Source organism: Hippopotamus amphibius, chromosome 2, assembly GCF_030028045.1.
Source record: "Hippopotamus amphibius kiboko isolate mHipAmp2 chromosome 2, mHipAmp2.hap2, whole genome shotgun sequence".
NCBI classification, from domain to species: Eukaryota; Metazoa; Chordata; class Mammalia; order Artiodactyla; family Hippopotamidae; genus Hippopotamus; species Hippopotamus amphibius.
The window spans coordinates 217,681,899-217,707,969 of NC_080187.1; the positions used below are offsets into that span (position 1 = coordinate 217,681,899).

Below are 26,071 nucleotides of genomic sequence, written 5' to 3' on the forward strand. Positions count from 1 at the left end.
TGCTCCTAAACCTCAAAATGTTAAGAAGGAGATCATCCAATACATTCTCTCACTTCACAAAGGAGGATATATGACCAGAAAGGCCATTGCTACAGAGATTGTCAGTGGCAGAGTTCTGAAGGCCTCCCCACAACCTCTTGCTCTTTCCACCCTAACATCTTCCACCTTGCGACAAATTTCTAAAAGAGCTTAATAATGGCACACCCTCCCCCCTCCCCTGAGAGCTCAAGCCCACACCAATGTTTGCTCATTTATTCATTCAACAAACATTTAACAGAATGTGCCTTGTATCAGGCACCATGCCATATGCTAGAAATACACTGGTAATCAAAGACAGCATCCACATTTACAGTGCAGTAATAAGGACTGACTCAGGAAATGTGGTACTATTTGTAAGCTAATTTCTATAGAAACTGAATCAAACTAAAAAATTCTTTTTTAAAAGTTGTTGTGAATAGTTAACATTTCCTCATCCTACTCAAAATAAGTAATTTAAATCAATCACTTTCAACCTAGGTTCCTTGGAATCCAAGGGGCATTTACACTACACTGTTCTCATTTATATTATACTGTTCTGCATTATTTTTCAATTATGTCACATTAGTCTTGGGTCGCCAAAGAAACCAATGTCCTGGAACCTAGGAATCATTTCTTTAGTTTGGCATTCCTACAGTATTATACTTAGTACTATCACAGCTAGTTACTTAAGAGTAGTTTTCCTTTCCTCACTACTTAAAGAGGGAACCAGAAAAAATTATTTGCAAATCATACATCTAACAGGGGACTTGTATAATAAAAGACCCAATAACCTAATCAACCCAATTTAAAAAACAGGTAAAGGATCTAAAAGAAGAAAGGCCATGAAAAGATGTTCAAAACCTTTAGCCATCAGGAAGATGCAAATCAAAACCATGAGATACCACATCATACACACTAAGATGGCTATAATATATAACACAGATAAAAACAAGTGTTGGTAAAAATGTGGAGAAATTGGGACCCTCATACACTGCTAGTGGGGATGTAGAGTGATACAGTTGCTTTGGAAAACAGCCTGGCAGTTCCTAAAAAAGTTAAACGAAGGGTTACCATAGACCTCCACTCCTAGGTGTATAGTCAGGAGAAATGAAAACAGATGTCCATACAAAAACTTGTATATGAATGTTCACAGCAGCATTATTTGTAATAGACAAAAAGTAGAAACAACCCAAATGCCCAGCAAATGATAAATAGACAAAATGTGGTATATCTAATGGAATATTATTTGGACATAAAAATGAATGAATTACTGATTCATGCTAGAACCTAGATGAACCTTGAAAACATCATGCTAATAAAAGAAGCCAGTCACAAAAGACCACATATTATATGATTCCATTTACACAAAATATCCAGAATAGGCAAATCTACAGAAAAGGAAAGCAGCTTGTGGTTGCCTGGAGAGGAGATGCTTGGGGGGTGGGGGGGAATGCAAATGTTCTGAAATCAGTTGTGGTGATGATTGCATCTGAATATACTAATATCCATTGAATTATACACTTTAAATAGGTGAATTATATGGTATGTGAATTATATCTCAATAAAGCTGTTATTAAAAGAGAATTTTATGAATGACTAATGACTGAGAAATAGATGTACAAACATAGTAATAAATCAGAAATGAGAAAATAAAACAAACAGTATAGATATAACCTTCAGAAAAACTACTTGAATAATTATACCATAAGTTTTCTTAATAAACACAAAACCTAACATGCAATGCCACTGCATTTATTTTCCTTAATTCTTTTTGATGTTTTATACCTTTCCCAGGAATAGTCTATTTTTTAAAAACTAAGATTTTGTACCTCCCAACAAACAAAAGTCCAGGACCAAACAAGCACTTCACTGGTGAATTCTACCAAACATTTAAAGAAGAATTAATACCAGTCCTTCTCAAACTCTTTCAAAAATAGGAAGGAACACTTCCAAACTCATTTTATAAGGCCAGAACTACCCTGATACCAAAATCAGACAAAGATGCCACAAGAAAAGAAAAATAACAGACTAATATCTCTGATGACCATAGATTCAAAATCCTCAACAAGATATTAGCAAACCAAATCCAAAATATATTTAAACAATCATACACTACAGTCAAGCAGAATTTATTCCAGGGATACAAGGATGGTTCAATATCCAGAAATCAATCAGTGTGATACACATTAACAAAATGAAGGATAAAAATCATATGGTCATCTCAATAGATGCAGAAAAAGCATTTAACAAAATTCAGCATTCATTTGTGATAAAAGCTCTCAACAAAGCAGAAATAGAGGATACATACTTCAACATAATAAAGGCCACGTACAACAAGCCCATAGCTAACATCATACTCAATGGTGAAAAGCTGAAAGCTTTCCTTCTAAGATCAGGAACAAGAAAAAGATGCCCATTCTCACCACTTTTATTCAACATAGTATTAGAAGTCCTAGCAAGAACAATTAAGCAAGAAAAAGAGATAAAAGGCATCCAAATAGGAAAGGAAGAAGTAAAACTGTCACTATTTGCAGATGACATGATATTATATATAGAGAAAACTCTAAAGACCCCATCAAACAACTTTTAGAACTAATAAAGGAATTCAGTATAAAGTTGCAGGATACAAAATGAATATACAAAAATTTGTTGCTTTTGTATACACTAATAAAAAACTATCAGAAGGAGAAGTTAAGAAAACAATCCCATTCACAACTGCATCAAAAAGAAAAAGAGGGACTTCCTTGGTGGCATGGTGGTTAAGAATCCGCCTGCCAATGCAGGGGACACAGGTTCCATCCCTGGTTCAGGAAGATAACAAATGCCGTGGAGCAACTAAGCCCATGAGCCACAACTACTGAGCCTGCATGCAACAACTACTGAGGCCTGTGTGCCCAACAGCCTATGCTCCACAACAAGAGAAGCCATCACAATGAAAAGCCCATGCGTTGCAACGAAGAGTAGCCCCTGCTCACTGCAACTAGAGAGAGCCCATGCACAGCAACAAAGACCCAATGCAGCCAAAAATAAATTTTTAAAAAAGTCTTCTATTTGAAATATATCAATGAAATTTTAAAAAAAGAAAGAAAAGAAAAAGATACATAGGAGTAAATTTAACTAAGGAGGTGAAAAACCTGTAGACTGAAAGCTCTAAGACATTGATGAAAGAAATTGAAGAAGACACAAATAAAGGGAGAGATATGCCATACTCATGGATTAGAAGAATTAGTATTGTTAAAATGTTCATACTGCCCAAAGCAATGTACAGATTCAATACAATCTCTATAAAAATTCCAATGGTGGGACTTCCCTGGTGGCACAGTGGTTAAGAATCCACCTGCCAATGCAGGGGACATGGGTTCGATCCCTGGTCCAGGAAGATCCCACATGCCGCAGAGCAACTAAACCTGTGCGCCACGACTACTGAAGTTCGTGCACCTAGAGCCCATGCTCCTCAATGAGAAGCCACCACAATGAGAAGCCTGCACACCACAAAGAAGAGTAGCTCCTGCTCTCTGCAATTAAAGAAAGCCCATGCACAGCAACGAAGACCAATGTAGCCAATAAATAAATAAATAAATACATAAATAAATTTATTTTAAAAAATTCCAATAGCATTTTTCACAGAAATAGAACACACAATCCTAAAATTTGCATCGAAACACCAAAGACTCCAAATAGCCAAAACAATCTTGAGAAAGAACGAAGCTTATGGCATCATATTCCCGGTTTAAAACTACATTACAAAGCTATAGTAACCAAAAGAGTATGGTATTGTCATAAAAACATAGATCAATGGTACAGAATAGAGAGCCCAGAAATAAACCTAAACGTACACGGTCAACTAATTTATGATCAAAGAGCCAAGAATATAAATGGGTTATAAAATAAATAAGTCACAGGGATGTAACAGACAGCACAGGGAACATAGTCAATATTTTATAATACCTTTATATGGTGTGCAATCTATAAAAATATTGAATCACTACATTGTATACCTGAAACTAAGATAATATTGTAAGTCAACTATACTTCAATTTTAAAATTGTATATATATAGATAGACAGACAGACAGACAGATAGAGATAGATAGATATACACAATGGGGAAAGGACAGCCTCTTCAATAAATGGTCCTGGGGAAACTGGAGAGACACATGCAAAAGAATGAAACTGGATCACTATCTTACACCATACACAAAAATTAACACAAAATGGATTAAAGACTTGAACATAAGACCTGAAACCATAAAACCAGAGGAAAACATAGTCAGTATGCTCCTTGACATTAGTCTTGGTGATGATTCTTTGGATTTGACACCAAAAGCAAAGCCAACAAAAGCAAAAATAAACAAGTGGAACTACATCAAACTAAAAAGCTTCTACACAGCAAAGAAAACTATCAAAATGAAAAGGCAACCTACAGAAAGGGAGAAATTATTTGCAAATTATATATCTGATGAGTTAATATCCAAAATATATAAAGAACACATACAATTCAATGGCAAAAAAGCAAACAATCCAATTAAAAAATGGGCAGAGGACCTGAATGGACACTTCTCCAAAGAAGACATACAGATGGCCAATAAGTACATGAAAAGGTACTGAGAAGCACAGATGAGGATGTAGAGAAAAGGGAATCCCATGCACTATTGGTGGGAATGTAAATTGGTGCAGCCACTATGAAAAACAGTATGGAGGTTCCTGAAAAAATTAAAAACAGAACTATCATATGACCCAGTGATTCTACTTCAGGGGCTTTACCTAAGGAAAACAAAAACACTAACTTGAAAAGATATATGTAATCCATGTTCATTGCAGCATTGCTTACAATAGCCAAGATATGGAAACAACTTAAGTGTCCACCAATGGATGAATAAAGAAAATGTGATACACACACACACACACACACACACACACACACACACAGACACAGGGACAGTGAAATGTTATTCAACCATCAAAAAGAAGGAAATCTTGCCATTATGCGACAACATGGATGGACCTTGAGGGCATTATGCTAAGTGAAATAAGTCAGACAGAGAAAGACAAATATATGATCTTACTTATATGTGGTATCTTTAAAAACACACACACACACAAGAAAAACAAAAAAAACCAGTTTATAGATACAGAGGAACAGATCAGTGGTTGCCAGAGGTGGGGTGGGGGGTAGGGAGGTGGGAGAAATGTGTGAAGAGGCTCAAAACGTAAAAAAAATTCCAGTTATAAAATGTCATGGGGATGTAATGTACAGCATAGTGATTGCAGTTACTAATACCATGTTGCATATTTAAAAGTTGCTAAGAGATTGAATCTTGAAAATTCTCATCACAAGAAAAAAAAAACTGTAACTGTGTATGATGACAGATGTTAACCAGACTTACTTAAAAAAAAAATAATACCCTTTAAAGCAGTGTGAGGTTCACAGCAAATCTGAGGGAAAGGTACAGAGATTTTTATATGCCCTGCCCCCTCCACATGCATAGCCTCCCCCATTATCAACATCCCCTACCAGAGTGGTACATTCCTTGCAACAGATGAACCTACACTGATACATCATTATCACCAAACTCAATAGTTTACCTCTCGATGTTATATATTCTATGGGTTTGGACAAACGTATAATGGCATAAACCCTTTGTTACGGCATCATACATAGTATTTTCACTGCCCTAAAACTCATCTGTGCTCTGCCTATTCATCCCTTCCCCTTCAACATTGCCCCCACCACCCTACAATCCCTGAATTTTTTACTGTCTCCATGGTTTTGCCTTTAATAGTCTATTTTTGATAACTATTTTAATAATAGATTATGGCATTTGCAATGGTCTGAATGTTTGTTTCCTCCCAAAATTCATGTTGAAATTCTAACCTCCGAAGGTTATAGTATTAGTCTAGGTAGGGCCTTTGGGAGGTGCTTAAGTTGTGAGGGTGGAATCCTCATGAATGGAGCTAAAGCCTTATAAAAGGGCTCCAGAGAGCTCCCTAGCACCTTCTGCCACGTGAGGACACGACAAGAAGTCTGAGACCTGGAAGAGGGCCCTCACCTGACCACACTGATCTCGGACTTCCAGCCCCAAGTGTGAGAAATAAATTCCTGTTGTGTATAAGCTACTCAGTGTGTGGCATGCTGCTATAGCAGCCCAAATGGACTAAGACAGCATTGGAGTAATACAAATATCAACTGCACATTTATTTTCTTTGTAAACCTCAACAGCACATTGCTAAATTGTCAACAGCAAGTGTGCGAACATCCTTTATAAGTGAAGAGACTAAAGTTCTGAGAGGTTGTCATTTGCCCAGGATCACACAGCAAAAGGCTGGGAAGCTGACTTGTCACAAGGCTTTGAAGCCAGGTTTGTCACCTAAGTCCATGTTTCTTCCACAAGTGATTCCACTTTTACAGGTTAAGTGCCATTGAATCACAGAACTCTAGTTGCAACCCAAATCAATCCTCTTTCCTCTTACTCAGTAGGCTGCTTCAGGTTATGGAAAATGAGAATAGGAGACTCTTTATGCATTTAAATGTTAAGCACTAACATATAAAATGATACAGAGAAACATCTTTATCTTTCTTTTCTTCTTTTTAAGAACTTTTATTGAGATACACGTGACATATAATAAACTGTATGTGTTTAAAGTCTACAATTTCATATTTTTTTCTTATTAGTAATGCATATATGGCAACCCCAATTTCCCAATTCATCCCACTCCAACCCGTCCCCAGCCCGGCCCCCGCTTTCCCCACTTGGTGTCCATATGTTTGTTCTCTACATCTGTGTCTCTATTTCTGCCTTGCAAATGGCTTGATTTGTACCATTTTTCTATATTCCGCGTATATGTGTTAATATACGATATTTGTTCTCTTTCTGACTCACTTCACTCTGTATGACAGTCTCTAGGTCCATCCATGTCTCTACAAATGTCCCAATTTTGTTCCTTTTTACAGCTGAGTAATATTCCTTTGTATATATGTACCACATCTTCTTCATCCATTCATCTGTTGATGGACATTTAGGTTGCCTCCACGTCCTGGCTATTGTAAATAGTGCTGCCATGAACATTGGGGTGCATGTGTCTTTTTGAATTATGGTGTTCTCTGGGCATATGCCCAGTAGTGGGATTGCTGGGTCATATGGTAATTCTAGTTTTTCAAGGAACCTCCATACTGTTCTCCACAGTGGCTGTATCAATTTACATTCCCACCAGCAGCGCAAGAGCGTTCCCTTTTCTCCACACCTTCTCCAGCATTTACTGTTTGTAGATTTTCTGATGATGCCCATTCTAACTGGTGTGTGAGGTGATACCTCATTGTAGTTTTGATTTGCATTTCTCTAATAATTAGTGATGTTGAGCAGCTTTTCATGTGTCTCTTGGCCATCTGTATGTCATCGTTGGAGAAATGCCTATTTAGGTCTTCTGCCCATCTTTTGACTGGGTTGTTTGTTTTTTTGATATTGAGCTGCATAAACTATTTATATATTTTGGAGATTAATCCTTTGTCTGCTGATTTGTTTGCAAATATTTTCTCCCATTCTGAAGGCTGTCTTTTTGTCTTACTTATAGTTTCCTTTGCCATGCAGAAGCTTTTAAGTTTCATTAGGTTCCACTTATTTATTTTTGTTTTTATTTCCATTACTCTAGGAGGTGGGTCAAAAAAGACCTTGCTGTAATTTATGTCAAAGAGTGTTCTTCCTATATTTTCCTCTAGGAGTTTTATAGTGTCTGGCCTTACATTTAGGTCTTTAATCCATTTTGAGTTTATTTTTGTGTATGGTGTTAGGAAGTGTTCTAATTTCATTCTTTTACATGTAGCTGTCCAGTTTTCCCAGCACCACTTATTGAAGAGGCTGTCTTTTCTCCATTGTATATCCTTGCCTCCTTTGTCATAGATTAGTTGACCATAGTTTATCTCTGGGCATTCTATCCTGTTCCATTGATCTATATTTCTGTTTTTGTGCCAGTACCATATTGTCTTGATTACTGCAGCTTTGTAGTATAGTCTGAAGTCAGGGAGTCTGATTCCTCCAGCTCCTTTTTTTCCCTCAAGATTTCTTTGGCTATTCGGGGTCTTTTGTGTCTCCATACAAATTTTAGGATTTTTTGTTCTAGAAGAAACATCTTTATTTTTCTTAGTCATATACGTGATCCCTCCCCTGGGAAAGGCCTTCCTGATGCCAGTGATCCTAGGATAAAAGAAGAATCCTGCTGTTCTCAAACACTGGTGGTAGAAATGTAAGGTGTTACTGCCTTTTTGATAAGTAACCATAATATTTTAATCTTGCAAAATTTATTAAAAAATAAAAGTATATATTCCCTTGATCTGGCAATCCCACACCTGACTCCCATAGCAATAAAGGCCCCAGTACATAAGGACATATGCACAAGAATGTTTACCACAATAAGCACTGTATCTGGAAACAAAACAAACAATGAGAATATAAATATCCATTACATGAAATATTATGCAGTCATTAAAAGGCTTACAGGACAATGGTGCCAGGACCACTCAATGTGGGAAAGGACAGTTTCTCCAACAAATAATGTTGGGAAAAATGGTTAGCCACATGCAAAAGAATGAACTTGGATCCTTACTTAACATCATATACCAAAATCAACTAAAAGTGGATTAAAGACCTAAATTTAAGACCAAAACCCATAAAACTCCTAGAAGAAAACATAGGGGAAAATATTCATGGCACTGGATTTGGCAATGATTTCTTGGAAATGACACCAAAAGCACCAGCAATACAAACAAATATAGACAAATGGGACTATATCTAACTTAAAAACTTCTGTGCATCAAAGGATGTAATCAATTTTCTAAACAAATATATACAGAATCTTTATAAATTCACATATTTCTCCAAAAGTGTACAAGTGGTCTCAATTTGTTCTCCACAGGGCACTGAATGTAGTCTTTGTACAGTTCAGAGAAGATATTGATAGAAACTGAACTAGAGTTGAAAACCAATACTGTGTCATGTAAAAATGACAATTCACAGCTGAATCGAAACATTGCGAATGCGTTAATACCTGACGTAAAACAACACTTTATCTAATAACAATATTAACCTGCTTGCTAAATAGGCTTCAATTTATAAGATGCATATATTTCCCAAACTGTTCAACATCTCTACTTATAAATTAATTCACAGGATTCATATAGTTGCTTTTTAGTTTCAACAGGGTGTTAGCAAATATAACATGAAATGGTCTCTTTGGAAAGGCAGCAAATATTTGCAAATCATGTATCTGATAAGGAGATAATATCCAGAATATGTAAAGAACTCCTACAACTCAACAACAAGAACCTCCCCAAATAACCCAATTAAAATATGGGCCAAGGACTTGAATACACATTTCTTCAAAGATGACATTAAAATGACTAACAAGCATATGAAAAGATGCTCAGCATCACTAATCACTAGAGAAACATAAACCAAAAACCACAAGATACCACCTCAAACATGGTAAGATAGCTACAATTAAAAAAAAAAAAACAGAAAATAACAAGTGTTGGCAAGGGTGTGGTGTGGAGAAACCTCGTACAGTGTTGGTAGGAATGTAAAATGGTGCAGCCACTTTGGAAAACAATATGGCAGTTCCTCAAGAAATTAAAAATAGAATTACCTATGATCCACAAATTCCACCTCTGGGTATATTTCCCAAAGAGTTGAAGTCAGGATTTTAAAGTGATACATTGGCACACCCACGTACGTAGCAACTTTCTTGCAAGAGCCATAAGCAACACGAATGTCCATCTATCCATCTATATATGAATGGATAAACAAAATGTGACATATACACAGAATGGAATATTATTCAGCCTTAAAAAGGAAGGAAATTCTGATACAGGCTACAACATGGGTGAACCTTGAGGACATTATGCTAAGTGAAATAGGCCAGTCACAAAAAGACAAATACTGCATGATTCCACTTACATTAGGTATCTAAAGTAGTCAAACTCATAGAAACAGAAAGTAGAATGTGGTTACCAGGGCCTGGGGGAAGAGGGAAATGGAGAGCTGTTGAATTTTGAGAGCTTCAGTTTTGCAAGATGAAAAAGTTCTGGTGATCTGTTGCACAACAAAGTGAATATACTTAACACTACTGAACCATACACTTAAAAATGGTTAAGATGGTAAATTTTATGCTATGTATTTTTTTAAACCACCATTGAAGTTTTCAATTATTAAAGAAAAAAAGCTGCTATTGAAACTGTCACCCACAGAAATGGCATCTGAAATTTGAATAACAAAAAAATGAGTTTGTAATAAAAAAATTTCACATCACATAAAAACTTGAACTGAACAAAACACAGCACAAGCCTTCAGGGTTTTCATGAGGTACTGTTAAAGGGGAAAAAGGGATAGAAAAGAGACTACAACGTAATCCTACTTTTGTAAAATAATCAGTTATTAAAATCTATATCTATCTAGCTAGATAATTATATATGCCTGAGGAAAATTATGGCAGTTTGCATACTAAACTAACAAGGGTAGTTAACAAGGGTTATCTGAGAGGATACTGATGTGAGTTAGGGAAGGAGGGAGAGCGAAGAGATGGGAAAGGGAGAGTACAAAAAAGGAAAAAGGGGTAACACCACACTCAATGAAAAAAATAATTCTCAAGGAGCCACACTCCTCAGATAGGCTACAAGTTTCTTACACTTCCCCACATCTCAGTGTGTATTCAGCACATAGGCAGACTGCCGACATTAGGTAAACGTTTGAAATTACTTAGTTACTGGAATAAAAGTGAAGTAATATTTTTACATAAGAACTGGACCTTAGTAACAAGCTGGGTGGTGCTATCATCTTTCACCATCAGCTCTATGGTTGGAGCTTGAGCCATAGGTCAGGCCCCTGGGTTAACGGATTTCTTATTTTTCATTTCTACTAATTAAGAAAACCCTAACTTACAACTACAGTGTCTCAGGAATGGCAGCAAGCATTGGTAGATCTGGAAATTCAGCTTAAACAGGGACCTGAAAATGACCTTGAGTGCTGCATCAGGCTTTATATGGGCTGCTATCCAAGTGTCCTTCAAGGCCAGTCCCTTCACCGAGTCCTGCTGACTTGACTTCTCTTGTCCATCTCCTCTGTGTTTTCCTCCTCCTCAAGCCCAGGGAGTTATTTCCTCCTGTCAAGGAGAAGCTGTGCTCTAACATTATGTAGCCTACGTTAAGTTGCCCTCTATGGTCCAGGTTTTTGAAACTGAAAAAGGCAAAAATGAACTCCTAGACCCACTGCCTGCTGTCACATCACATTCCTTCTCTGAAGTTTGAGCACAGAGCTAGCTAGCTCGAGCAGGTAGGGGGAAGAGCCAAAGGGAAAACCAGGGTCAACATAAAGAGGGCATTAATATTTCAAAAATATTATCCTGTCACATTGACATGCTCAAAACGAAAAATCATATTTGAGCGATTCTAATTATTCAAATGATTGATCAGTCCAAACTATTCAAGATATGACTGTTCCAAGAAGCTGTGCTACTTGAGAACATCTTGAAATCAGAACAAATGGCATTATTAATGGCATGAAAAAAAAGTTTCTCTCAAATCCCACCAGTTTAAGAACGCATGTGTGCACTTTTCCCCTTGAGAGCCAGGAGAGCGCAATGCAACAGAGAGTGCCCATTTCTTCAGGCACCAGGCTGAAAGACACACCTGGTGCCTGTGATCTGCTCTTATTCACAACTGTTTAATACCTCCTTCAACACTGAACCAAGATCAGGAAGCACGCTGTCCCCACCAGCTGCTCTCTGTGAATGAAAGCGCTGGGCCGGCAGCACCACTTACTTGCACAGCTACACCCTTCCCTGCTGCCCAGAGTTGATGCTGTCAGAGATGTTCTCAACACACTTTTCCAGTCTACACCAGGGATCACAAAAGGATCCTAACAAAATTTAAAATCTCTTCTTCTATATCCAGAGCCCTCAGAGATAAAAATAAAATGCCATCAGGCACACCTCCCTCACACCTCAGGTGTAAACCAGAGGGTGATTTGTGCTCTGCATTTAGTGGTTTTGTCTGACCAGAAAGCAAAATACTGGAACGCACACAAGAGATAGTAATAGCTCTTCCACATAGCATGCTATTAATACCATGAGACATCCTGCACTTGTCATTTAATAAAGGGACTTTGGTAATAGTCACTCTGCTTTCTCTACTAGCAGAATAACTTGTGCCTGGATTCACAAGCTTCTTACCAACAGCAGGCCTTAAACCCCTTTTGGGCACATGGAATTCATTCTATTCTGAATGTCGTCTCTGGGATCTTGGTCTCTTCTCTGACTTCCGCAACAAAATTCATCAATTTTGTACTGTAAATTTATCTTACATTTATTCAAGAAACTAACTGGAGACTTCCCTGGTGGTTCAGTGGTTAAGAATCCACCTGCCAATGCAGGGGACACTGGTTCGATCCCTGGTCTGGGAAGATCCCATATGCCACGGAACAACTAAGCCCGTGCACCACAACTACTGAACCTGCGATCTAGAGCCCAAGAGCCACAACTGCTGAGCCCACGTGCCGCAACTACTGAAGCCCACGCACCTAGAGCCCATGCTCCGCAACAAAAGCCACCACGAGAAGCCTGAGCACCACAAAGAAGACCCAACACAGCCAAAAATAAATAAATAAATCTAAAAAAAAAAAAGAATTAATATTTAAGAGAGAAAAAAAGAAAGAAAATAACTGGTTCACCAGAGAGGCTGCTGTCCTTTGAAAATGTCTCAAATGCTTTCCGGGCTGACATTATTTGACAAAGTTTCACAATCAAATAACCCCTGGGTATTGGGGAATGGATTACTGACAGGGTGAAATCTGATTGCCAGATAATCACTGGTTTGCTTTCCTTTGGGGGAGTATATGTGAAATCAACATATTTGCAGATACATTTGTCCCAACACCTACAGATATTTACTCTGTATGCTTTACTACATTATAGCAAAATTCTGAATCGTACATTACTCATCATTATCACTATTTTCAAGCCACTGATCCATTTTTATAAAAGGGAATAATGCAACAGCTAATGTCAATAACTACCCTTAAATTATATGAAGCCTGGCGAAACTCCACAACCTTAACATGCTACCAAGGACAATCTGTTACATATACATTCTTTAAAAACGCAAACATTGGGGCTTCCCTGGTGGCTCAGTGGTTAAGAATCCAATGCAGGGGACAAGGGTTCGAGCCCTAGTCCGGGAAGATCCCACATGCCATGGAGCAACTAAGCCCGTGCGCCACAACTACTGAAGCCCGTGCGCCACAGCTACTGAAGCCGGCGCGGCTAGAGCCTGTGCTCCACAACAAGAGAAGCCACTGCAATGAGAAGCCCGTGCACCTCAATGAAGAGTAGCCCCCACTCTCTGCAACTGCAGAAAACCTATGTGCAGCAACATAGACCCAACACAGCCAATAAATTAATTAAAAAAAACCAAAAAACAAAAAACACTGTGCTAATTAAAAAAAAAGAAAACAAACGCAAACACTAAGAACAGAACGGCACACACGTCTTTAAAAAACAATAATTAATCTTACATTTCAAGTTTGTAAAATATATGCAAAAATTATCATTCCAGTGCTGACCACCTGATAGACCTCAGGGATGCTTTGCGTTTTCGGGACGCACTTTCAGAAACATCAGTCAAGCAAAGTCTTTCAGAAACTACTGGCTTAAGCCCATTTAACCCTTACTTTGGCAGGGAATTTTTTTTAATGTACCCAACAATTACTTTTAGAAATTTTTCAGGAGGCTTGTAAAATTGCACTCAGCAATGCAGATGCTAGAAGTTCTACTCTAGCTCTCTGTGTACTTAAAAGAGAGAATCTCAAAAGGTCATTTTGAAGGGTACTACAACTAAAATAAACTTAAGGAAAAAGAAAGATTACTTTTATGGAATCTGGATCTCTTGTGCAGACTTCTCCTCTCAGCCCACACCCAAATAACCATTTCCCCAAAAAACTGCATCTCTTTTAGTGAAACCACATATAGTTTCAAAGAAATGTAACCTTGCTCCTTAATTTTAGTATGGTGAAGAGAAAGGGACATAGAACCACAAAGCTGAAAACACTAATTTGAACACTCAGCACCACTAATTATCTGTTAATCTCCATATGTCACAATTCTCTAATCTATATGAAATCAATACATATAAAACCAAATTCATGATCTCCCCCAAAACAGTCCCCTTAAGGGATTCTCCATCACAGTGAGTGGTCCCATTATCTGCCTAGTTCCACAACTTAAAAACCTAGAAGTCATCTTTCATACCACCTGCATTGCCAGTCCACGAGGAAGCTGTTGATTTTACCTCCTAAATATTTCTCAAATCCATCCATTTCTTAACAACCCCACAGCCACCATCCTAGCACAAGCTATCTGCATCTCTCATCAGAATGAGGGCAAGCCTACTACCCTAAGTGGTCTCCGTGAAGTTTCTTAGCCCTCTCCAATTAGTTCTCTGTACTGATACATAAGTGATCTTTTCAAAACACAAATCTGATGTTATTCCCTTGCTTAAAACCCTTCTGTAGCCTTCCATTAAGATAGATCAAAATCTTTAAGGTGAAACGCTGCCCAGTCTACCCCCCGCAGTCTCTCCCCTTTGCTCTCTCCAGATACACTGATAGTTCAGCTTCTCAAACACACCACACTATTCCCTCCTACAAGGAGTGCTCTCCTTCCCTTCTGAGATGTCCTCCTCCTTCTTCACCTAGTTAACTCCCACTGATCCTTCAGATCTCAACTTCTTCAGGACTCTGTTCTGCCCCTAAAGCCTCCATTAGGTTCCTCTGCAGAGAACCATGTTCCTTATCTGGAGTGTATTTATACAATCTTGGATGTATTTAATTAAAGTCTGTCTTCCCAACAGTGGTGGAAACTAATGGCATCAGGTACTGTGTTTTATTCACCATCTAATGCCAGCACCTAACAACATACTGGTACATAGTAGAAGCTCTGTTTGTTGAATGAATACATGAATGGATAAAGGAGTCAATACCATCTGACAATTCCCATTTATCTCTAATAATTCAGGATTTCATCATTGGTTGCGAGAGCAACTGTCACAAGAGCTACACGAATTTGCTGTTGAGGATTACAAATCATGGGACTTCCCTGGTGGTGGAGTGGTTAAGAATCTGCCTGCCAATGCAGGGGACACAGTTCGATCCCTGGTCCAGGAAGATCCCACATGCTGTGGAGCAACTAAGCCCATGTGCCACAACTACTGAGCCTGAGCTCTGGAGCTGGTGAGCCACAACTACTGAGCCTGTATGCCACAACTACTGAAGCCCACACACCTAGAGCCCGTGCTCCACAACAAGAGAAGCCACCACAATGAGAAGCCCGCACACCACAACAAAGAGTAGCCCCTGCTACTCTTTCTCTCACAACTACAGAAAGCCCACGCTCAGCAATAAAGACCTAATGCAGCCAAAAAATAAATTAATTAATTAATTTTAAAAAAAGGATTACAAGTCACTAGAGAGCTTCTTGAAGTTAGAGAGACCTTGTCTTACTCAGATTTGAATACGAAGAGAGGCAATATAACATATTGGCTAAGAACTCAGTGTTTTAAGTCCACAGGTTGGGTTCTATCTAGCCTCTAATACTTACTGTCTGACCTGAAGGCAAGTTACCTAACTTCTTTGCATATTAGTTTCTTCATCTGTAAAACTGATCTAAAACAATACCTACCTAATAAGGTTACTGTGAGGATTAAATAAAACTGTGCCTATAAGTGCCAGACCAGGGTCATTCTTTTTTTTTTTTTTTAATTTTATTTATTTATTTCAGGGTCATTCTTATCAGTACATAAATGATTGCTAAAGTAACAATAACGGATAGACCTCAAAAGGCAAACACATGAAAATATTACCACAAAGTCAATCACTGCCTGCAGAGCTACTGGTTTCTACCTAAAACTTCCACAATAGCCCAACAAAGATCATCTCCCTACAGATTACCCTAGGCAACGGAACCTTGCCAAAAAATGAAGGAAGAACACGTCTGTGGCATCGGGCACTCTCAACACAGTGCAATGACAGTTCAGTGAAAAGCTCTCCTCAAGTCTATATCCTTTACAGCTAATAATAATAATTAGAATACCAACCTACTAATAGCACATAAATCACATATCTCAGAAAAAACAAAGAGAACCAAGCTGCGAAGCACAATGAAAACAGGACAAGAAAAAAAAAAAAAAACCATTAACAGGAAATTCTTCTTATGTAGTTAGAAATACAAGAGAAAAACTAAATTGAATACGTAAAAGGTACAAATATGTATACTGTTATTAACTCTCTGAGAAATTTAAATTTGGGTTTTACAAATCCATTTGTAACTCCACGTATCATTACTCTGGTGTTGTCTCAAGTTTGAGGAATTAAAAGAATGACTTATTAAAGAAATTTCACTTTTAAATCACTTACTGAAACCACATATATTTTCAAAGAAATGTAACCTTGATCCTTAATTTTAGTATGGTGATTAAGAAAGGACGCAAAACTGCAATGCTCAAAACCATGATTTGAACACTTGGCACCACTAATTAGGTGTTAAATTCCACATTCCTCCATTTCCTAATTCACATAAATAAGGATATCTGTTGGCAAAATGTTGAAAACTGTTAAACGTGTACAGCAAGAACTCTTAGATTTGTTATACTTGAACATTTATGTTTGGATTTTTCCACTATAAAACATTAATAAAAAGGATACCTTCTGCTTTGCCACCTCACTGTTATACAGAAAAACTGAAAAAGTGCATTATCTTACTATGTCAGGTACTGTCTAAGGAAGTTTAAAATTCTTTTTAAAGTTTGTTCCACTAAATTCGGTAGGTAGCTAAATAGATAAGGATTTTAAAAACCAATTCTAGGAACTTAAGACACAATAGTGTCCTCTATTGGCATTCTTCCATGAAGAATCATGATTTTCTTATCAAAAAGTATTGAAAAAAGTAAAAAAGCCAAAAGGTGTTCTGCAGCTAAGTATGAATATTAGCAGTCCTTTGCCAATCCTCAGATAAAGATAAATGAACAGACAACTGCTATCATTTTGTTTCTTCCATAAATTCTTCTTAAGTCTTTAGCATCTGCCGCAACCTGGGTACATTAGAGCCTAATGTGTGATACCTAGTTTAGTTCATTCATTTATTCAACAATTGTTGAGTGGCTGCTTCCTGTGCCAGCCTCTGCTACGTGCTAGAGGTAAAGCAGAAAACTCTAGCACCTGCCTTCCTGGGGACAAATTTTCATATTTATTTACTTTCATCATATCATGATTATAAACTGTATGGCTCTGCAGAGAACACCCCACAATGTGAAAAGTACCCCCTGCATATGTGAACATGGCTGTAGCCCTGAAGTCTAACACAGAATTTCTCAACTCAACACTATTGACAGTTTGGGCTGGATAATTCTTTGTTATAAGGGGTTGTCCCGTGCACTACCGGATGTTTGGCAGTATCCCTGGTATATACCACCCCCTCAATGTGACAACCCAAAATGTTGCCAAACATTACCAAATATCCCCTGGCAGAGGGATGCACAAAACCCCCTCAGTGGTTGAGAGTCACTGGTCTAACAGTAGCTAGTAAGCAGCAGAGGTAAAACTAGGACCCAGATTTGTTTCTGTTCTTCTCAAAATAATACTTTAATTACAAAAGTAATGTATGATCATTGTCCAGAGTCCAACCAAAAGCATGTAAAGAGTAGTAATTCTCCCTCTTCCTCTCATCTCCCTTCCTCAAAGGCGAACCACTGTTAAGTTTGTTGTGCAGACATCTTAGAATGCACGTACACAAAGAGGAAGAACAAATGTTTTCTTTTCAACTTCTGCAACTTGCTTTTTTCATTCAATTCTCTATGTCAATGTACATCCATCCATCTCTACTCTTTCTTCATAAGCCGCAAAGTGGTCTGGGTTATGGGTGTGTCACAATTTATGTAAGCTTTCACCACTGGTGGGCATTTATAGTCTTTAGTTTTTGGTTATTTCTAACAATGCAACAATGGAAAAATGCTGTAGTTAACATCCTTGTGCAAGGACTTCTGTGACACTGACTCTCAGAAGTAGAGCCGCTGAGTCAAGGGTATACATGCTTTAAATTTTGCTGGTTACTGCCAACAGCCTTCCCTTTCTTCTTTACGGGCTGCCATAGAATAAGATAACATATCTAAATGGTTTGTAAGAGTGATATATATTATATATTCTCAATTCATAATTAAAGCCTTCCTGGAGTAATCTTCCCCTGTAAGTCTCCTCATATGTTTTTTAAGTTAACAAAAAGTGTCTTGTATACCTTTTTAAAAGATCCTCTCTGCAGCAGTGCTAGGAGGGCTATTTTAAGCAATAGCAAGATAAAAAAGTGGAAGTAATCAACCATCTTGTAAATGAGAAGAAATGCGTACTACATCCAACATTTTCAATGTGGCAAATAGGTATGCTCACCAATCATTATTTTCAGTGTTACAGATGAAATGCCGAGGGTTTTTTTTTTTCACTCTAGGATTTTCATTATATTTTCTATTGATTTTTATCACAGAATTATCGGATAAAATTTCTCTGTAACTGATATGCTTTAGTAAACCTAATTTAACATCTTGCCCTGACTCTCAGAACACTTGCAGTAAGAAAATGACCTTAGGCAGTGTTAAATTTAGGTCCAGTCAATAGTTTTCAAGAAGAGACAACGTGCACACTTTAAAAGTTTAAGCATCATCAGATTGAACAAATGCAGAGTTCACTGTCGTCATCTGACACCATAAACCTCTCAACAGGCAATAAATATGTATTATGAGCTAGTATATTTACAGTGTCATGAGCTAAAACACCCGATGGAACATGAAGTTGCCTCACTATAGCCTGTGTGACCTTGATAAGACTCTTGCAAAGTTCCTCCTTAGGACTGTCCAAATATGAATGAATAGTGGGGACTGGAAGGAAACATGGAAAGGGGAAGACAGCTCTGTTTGTTAGGCTGGTGGGATAGTGCTTAGCTTCTAGTGGTCTTATCCTGTTTGGGCTATAGTTCATTGTAAATTCTCTATTTCCATGGTTACTTTCATTAGATCCTCTTGAGAATCCAATTCATATGAAAGGGAAACTGACCAGCAGCGCCCATATCACCCAGGGGTCTGGTTAGAAATGCAGAATCTCAGGCCCCGCCTCTGAACCAGTGCCTGCACTCTAACAATACCCCGGAGGATTTCTGTGCACATTACAATTTGAGAAACCCTTGTCTACAAGACTTAGAGCAGTGATTCTCAAGGGTGGGGGAAGAGGGGGACAGTTTTGTCCCCAAAGGCTCATTTGACAATATCTGGGATATTTTTTGGTGGATGCTACTGGTGTCTCGTGGATAGAGGCCACGGTTCCTGCCAAACAATCTACAAGGCAAAGGACAATCTCTAGAAAAAAGAAATATCCAGCCCCAAATGTCAGAGACTGAGTAACGCTGATTGAGAGGAAAAGCAGTTTTGCCCAATTCCATATACACACTGTTGATTGTAAAATAAAAAGAAATATAATATTAAAAGTTCATATTGTCCTTTTTCTCAGAATTCAAATATTTAATTCCTATTTTTATTGGCAAAAGGCTATATTTTATAATTCTTCTTTAGAAGAAAAGAGCGGGAGGTCACTGAATTAAACACAGAAGAAATAACACCATGCTTCCCCAAAATGGAAAGAGAACATTTAAATTAAAATTTTAGTCACAGAGCAGAAAAGGATCATTAAAAATAATCTCTTCTATCATATTGTCATTATAAAACTATACCTATGCAGTTCTGGAGAGCAGTTTTATAAAGAAACAAATTGTAAACTTTTTTCCAAAACTATTCAAATATTTACCAACTCTCACTGTCAAGACATGCTTATTTAATATTAAAACTACATCAGAAAGAATTCCAATTCTTAGGGGAGAAAAATAATGCTATTAGAAGAAAAATGTTCTGTACTGAAATTAGTGTACTAAAAACTCATATCCTAATTATAAAAAATTACTTGCCAGATCTAATTTGTAGATTATAGGTTGAAGAAAACCCTATTCTGACAAACAATTGAAACCTTTTCAAAGTTCCATCGATAGGCTACATTTACAAACTCGGGCACATCTGAAACATATCGAGATACACAAATAAAACCCTCATCTGAAACATGTCCAGATACGCAAATAAAACCCTATCTTCCAGGTGCTCAACCTAGCTCATAGAGCATATGTAGTATCTGCAAGGGAACAAAAATAATTTTTAATTTCAAATTAAACTGTGTGAAAAGTTCGTGTCCTTACATAAGGCATCTAGATACTCTTTAGAATGTAATCATAACAAAAGCAGAGAAAACAGTCACTATATGTGTATTTCTATTAGCTTCTTAAAATGTTAATGAAAATGACAAAAGGTGAGAAGAAAAAAATCTTACATAGCTCTCATTTTCTATGAAATAATTATTTTATTTTCCTTTGAATGAAACAGAATTCAGCCACTACATACACTACTAATAAAGTTTCAGCCATTGAAAATGTCACACAATAGAGAACTCAGAGGTAAGCCCAAGCACATATGGGCACCTTATCTTTGACAAAGGAGGCAAGAATATACAATGGAAAAAAGACAGCCTCTTCAATAAGTGGTGCTGGGAAAATTGGACAGCAACATGTAAAAGAATGAAATTGGAACACTTCCTAACACTATACACAAAAATAAACTCAAAATGGATTAAAGACCTAAATGTAAGGCCAGACACTATAAAACTCCTAGAGGAAAACATAGGCAGAACACTCTATGACATCCATCAAAGCAAGATCCTTTTTGACCCATCTCCTAGAATCATGGAAATAAAATTAAGAATAAACAAATGGGACCTCATGAAACTTAAAAGCTCTTGCACAGCGAAAGAAACCATAAACAAGACAAGAAGGCAACCCTCAGAATGAGAGAAAATAGTTGCCTACGAAACAACGGACAAAGGATTAACCTCCAAAATATACAAGCAGCTCATGCAGCTTAATACCAAAAAAGCAAATAACCCAATCCACAAATGGGGGGACGACCTAAATAGACATTTCTCCAAAGAAGACATACAGATGGCCAACAAACACATGAAAAGATGCTCAACATCACTCATCATCAGAGAAATGCAAGTCAAAGCCACAATGAGGTATCACCTCACACCGGTCAGAATGGCCATCATCACAAAATCTGGAAACAACAAATGTTGGAGAGGGTGTGGAGAAAAGGGAACTCTCCTGCACTGTTGGTGGGAATGTAAGTTGGTACAGCCACTATGGAAAGCACTTTGGAGGTTCCTTAAAAAACTGAAAATAGAACTACCATATGATCCAGTCATCCCACTACTGGGCACATACCCAGAGAAAACCATAATCCCAAAAGAAACGTGTACCGTAATGTTCACTGCAGCACTATTTACAATAGCCAGGACATGGAAGCAACCTAAATGTCCATCAACAAATGAATGGATAAAGAAGATGTGGCATATATATACAATGGAATATTACTCAGCCATACAGAGGGATGAAATGGAGCTATATGTAATGAGGTGGATAGACCTAGATTCTGTCATACAGAGTGAAGTAAGCCAGAAAGAGAAAAACAAATATTGTATGCTAACTCATATATATGGAATCTTAAAAAAAAAAAAAAAAGGTACTGATGAACCCAGTGACAAGACAAGAATAAGGATGCAGATGCAGAGAATGGACTGGAGGACACGAGGTTGGGGGGGGGGGGGGCGGGGGGTGAAGGGGAAGCTGGGACGAAGTGAGAGAGTAGCATAGATGTATACATACTACCAACTGTAAAATAGATAACCAGTGGGAAGTTGCTGTATAACAAAGGGAGATCAACTTGATGATGGGTGACACCTTAGAGGGCCAGGACGGGGATGGTGGGGGGGAGTCACAGGAGGGAGTCGCAGGAGGGAGGGAACATGGGGATAGGTGTATAAATACATCTAACTGACTTTGGTGTACCTCAAAAACTGGTACAAGAGTGTAAAGCAATTATATTCCAATAAAGAGCTTAAACACACACACACACACACACACACTAATAAAAACAAAAACAGCAACAAGAAAAAAGTGGCACACAACTACACAGCTAAGAAACATAACTGACTAATGACTATCTAATTTCCATTAATCACTCTCCTAATCATGGTCAGGTCAGTTTAAGAGGCTTGTATTATCTTAATGTATTAGGTTAATTATCTACACTTTAATACAGACAAAATTGTGTCCTGAGTATCTTTCACAGCTCTGTGACCTTCCACCAGCCAAATAAGTATGGCTGCAGGCAGACTAGATATTTCCTTTTCCTAGAGATTGGCTCACATAAAGCCGTAAGGAAGAGTTATTAAGAGCCTAAGATGAATATGAAAACAATTAAATGTAAATGTAAAATTAGTTATGGTTGAAAGGACCTAAAATCCATCTACTACCACCTTCTAATTTTAAAGACGGATAAATCAAGGATCAGTAAGGTCAAGCAATACGCCCAAGGAAACACAGCAAATTAATGGCAGGTCTCCGGATTCCAGACAGTACTTCAGCAGTTTTACACGAAAGCATATGAACAATTAGGAGCAAGTGTGCAATTCCATCATTCTTTCAACGTCACTTTGTTCTTCAAATGCTCACTTACCAAGAGCAACAGAATCTTGGAATTTTAGAGTTGGAGAGGGAAGCCTTTCATGATCCCTCCTCTTATAGATGAGGAAACTAATATCCGGAGAGATCTTACTGTTCTGTTCATTCATCCACAAACATTTACTGGACTCCTATTATACAATCAGCTAGGTTTTAGAGATACAAAGCTACACAGGATAAGATCATAGTTCTTAAGAAGCTCATGTGGGACCAAGAGAAAAAATGTATGTAAATGTAATACAACATGATGATTATTATAAGAGAGGTATTCACTAAGAAGAGTGGGGGCAGAAAGGAATTAATCAGCTCTGATTGTTTGGATATCACACTGAACATCAAGCATGAACAGATAGCTATTTACACCATTTAATCTTGGCTACAATGTTTTATATTAAAACCGGTGAAAAAAGTTCCACTTTCACCAAAAGCAGTAGAGACTACTGTTTTCTAGAGTGTCAGGCAGAGTGCCTGGCATTTCATACATATTATTTAATCCTGAAAATAATTCAGAGGTAAGCACTATTATCCCCATTTTTCAAAGAAGAAGGACAGCTGAGTCAAGCTTGTCCAAGTCAAGATACACCAGAATCATAATTTGAACCCAGGTTTGCCTGGCTCCAAAATCACATTCTTTTCTTTCTGTTAAAGTATGACTCTCTCTGCACAGGATTTTCTTTATTTGTTTAAATCATCCTCCATGTTATTTCTCTACAGTCTTCATTAAGCAATACATCCTGCAATAAATAATTCCAGTCTTTCAAGATTATCACTTCCTAGAATCAGGAATCAGAGTTTAAAAACCTTAAGGAAGAAAAGACAAGAAAAGGTTCTCCTTATATCCAAATAAAGTTTCCTCACTCATAAAAACTGAAATACCAACGTAGTGAACTTCAGCTTTTATCACTTAGTTAAAGGATCCTTATCTTTTCTATGTTTAGATCACACCATAGGTGCTCCATAAGTGGTAGTATTTTTCTTCAAGGTATTGAGAGGGCTGACCCAAACTTTCTAAAGCTTTGAATTTGAAAAAGCATTAAGCATTTTCTGTTGTTGTTTCTATTCCTGTCCAGAACATTTTGAAATAGAGAGGGCTGGGGAAAAGCTCTATTCCAAGATGCTAAGGAGGAATTTAGGATGCAAACGGTTAGTCCGCTGCCCAGCCTTCCACAACTAACACGTTTCATCTTCGGGCAAGAGATTTCAAATGCTAAGGGGCGAGTTGGGGAGGAGGACGGAGCCAAGGGGTGGAAGATCAAATCCTAATCCCTAGTTTTAAACCCAAGGAGCCTTCATACTTTCCTGTGAATAAAGTATCAACGTGGGAAGCCCAGCTGAAACCAAGAAAGGAAAGCCCTGCTGGATAACGACGGCATCTTTTACTGAAAAAGTTGTATCGAAGTATACACCAAGTCAGCTAGCAGTCTCCAGTGATGCGGGTCATGGAGCAAAAATCAAAGTGGCCTTTTCTCTGCACTTAAATGAACATATTTTAACTGAAACCTCACACCAGGCCCCCAGGAGAAAAATAGGACCGCCCTCCGTATCAAGATTTTCGGCGCGGGCCGCAGCCTCGCGGCTCTCGGGGCACCTGCCGGGTAGCTGCCGCGGCCGCCCCGGGGTCCCCGGCCGCGCGGACCCCGCCGCCCGCTCCCCGAACGCCCGGAACCGCCCTCCGCCGCCCAGGCTCACCTCCGGGCACGCCGCCCCCTGCGCCCTCCGGGCCCCAGCGCCCGGCCACCAGCTGAAAAAGGAGGAGGAAGCGGAGCGGCCGGGGCCCGAGGCCGAGGACCGCGAGCCCCGACCCCCGCGCCGCCATCGCCCGGGACCCACGCGGAAACGCAGCGAGCCGCCCCGCGACGGCCGCGCGGGGAACGCCGCCTCGAGGAACCGAGCGGGGAGGGCAGGTCGCAGCCAAGGGCTAACAGCGGCTGCGGGGCAGCTGCTCCGCTCCTCAGCGGCGGCCGGGGCAGCGCCCTCCTCCCGGCGGATTTGGGCGGGCTCTGCGAGAGCGTGAAGAGGCTGGGGAGCCTGGCCCCGCCCAGACCCCGCCCCCAATCGCCTCTGGTTCTGCCCCAGCCCCGCCTCGTCCTCTCTGGCCCCGCCCCACCTGAGCATAGCCCCGCCTCCGCTCCGCCCCGTCGTTCCCCAGGCCCCGGTTTTGGCCCCACCTATCTGTCCTAGCTCCGCCTTTTCCACATCTGGCCCCGCCTCACCACTCTGGCCCCGCCTCCAGACCCGATACCTGGTGGGTGCGATCCTGGAGCTCTGAGTCCCAGGAAAGGCAAGGCCAGAGGATGGCATCACAGGCAGGTCCTTAGTCTAACCACCGAGTGACCTTGGGTAAGCCACTGCATACCTATGATAACTACCGTTAATTAATGTCTGCTCTGTGCCCAGCACCAAGAGGGGAACCAGACGGACAGACTGCTCTCAGCAGACAGGAAACTAGTAAGCATAAATAAAGTTACTGAGTTGTGACGAGAGATGCAAAGGAACCACGCAGGAGGCTGAAACATAGTGGAAGGGGGCTTACTCCCAGGCTCCCGGCTGAAGCTCTCTCCACTCAGTCCTGCTACTCACTGAATTCTTCCTTGCGACCAGTAGCAGCTTGCCGGCCTCAAAAGGCTGTTACGGGAGCCAAGTGATCCCCAACAGGAGACCAGCGAGGCGACCCTGGGCAAACCACCCTCCCTCTCTGGGCCTATATCTTCATCCTTAAAAGGAGGCGGATAAACTAGAGGACTCGGATGGTCCAGGTCTGACACTCATTCAAGCCATCCACAGAAATGATATGCAGGTGCCTCAAATGTGGACCATGCCCTCCGTGCTGCGATCAATTAAGATTAGTAAATATTAGTGACTCCATCTGCCACAGACACTTAGCAACTTCGATGGTGATTGATGATGACTGCTAGAATCCCATCTCAAATCCCACTAGATCCTACATTTCATCCCTTCTATTCATAATTGATTAGAAAGCTTCATTTGGCTGAAGAGATTCAGGCAAATCATCTTTAAACTTCAGTGGCAGTGCGTTTCGCTGATTCTTCACAGAAAGCTTTATGGAGTTGACACCTCTAAGACTCCTTGCTAGTGGAAATATCACTCCAAGCTCCAGATTCTGTGAATCTGTTTAAAAACTAAACCTGGTTGCAAAGAATCCAAATGGTGAAAATTAGTTAAGACCTTTTTCCCTCTCTCTAAATACAACCAGGAAAATGGAAACAATATCCATTGAAGCTAGTCTGCTTAAGCTGGATTTAAGGAAAGAAAGAGGCCACAGAAAATAACCAGGTTATTCACTAACTACACTTCTATGTAGGAAGGAAAGACAGTACTTATTGTCCCTTATTTCTCTTTTG

General features: G+C 39.2%; 1 protein-coding gene across 1 annotated transcript in view; it reads right to left on the minus strand.

The window, feature by feature from the left end:
- Positions 1–24,700, minus strand: part of CHRNA5 (cholinergic receptor nicotinic alpha 5 subunit) — a 40,633-nt gene extending 15,933 nt beyond the window's left edge. The window contains exon 1 of the mRNA XM_057724664.1: positions 24,399–24,700. Coding sequence (XP_057580647.1) covers positions 24,399–24,525 — 127 coding nt within the window. The 5' untranslated portion in view covers positions 24,526–24,700. The remainder of the gene's footprint in view (positions 1–24,398) is intronic.
- Positions 24,701–26,071: the final 1,371 nt, after the last annotated feature.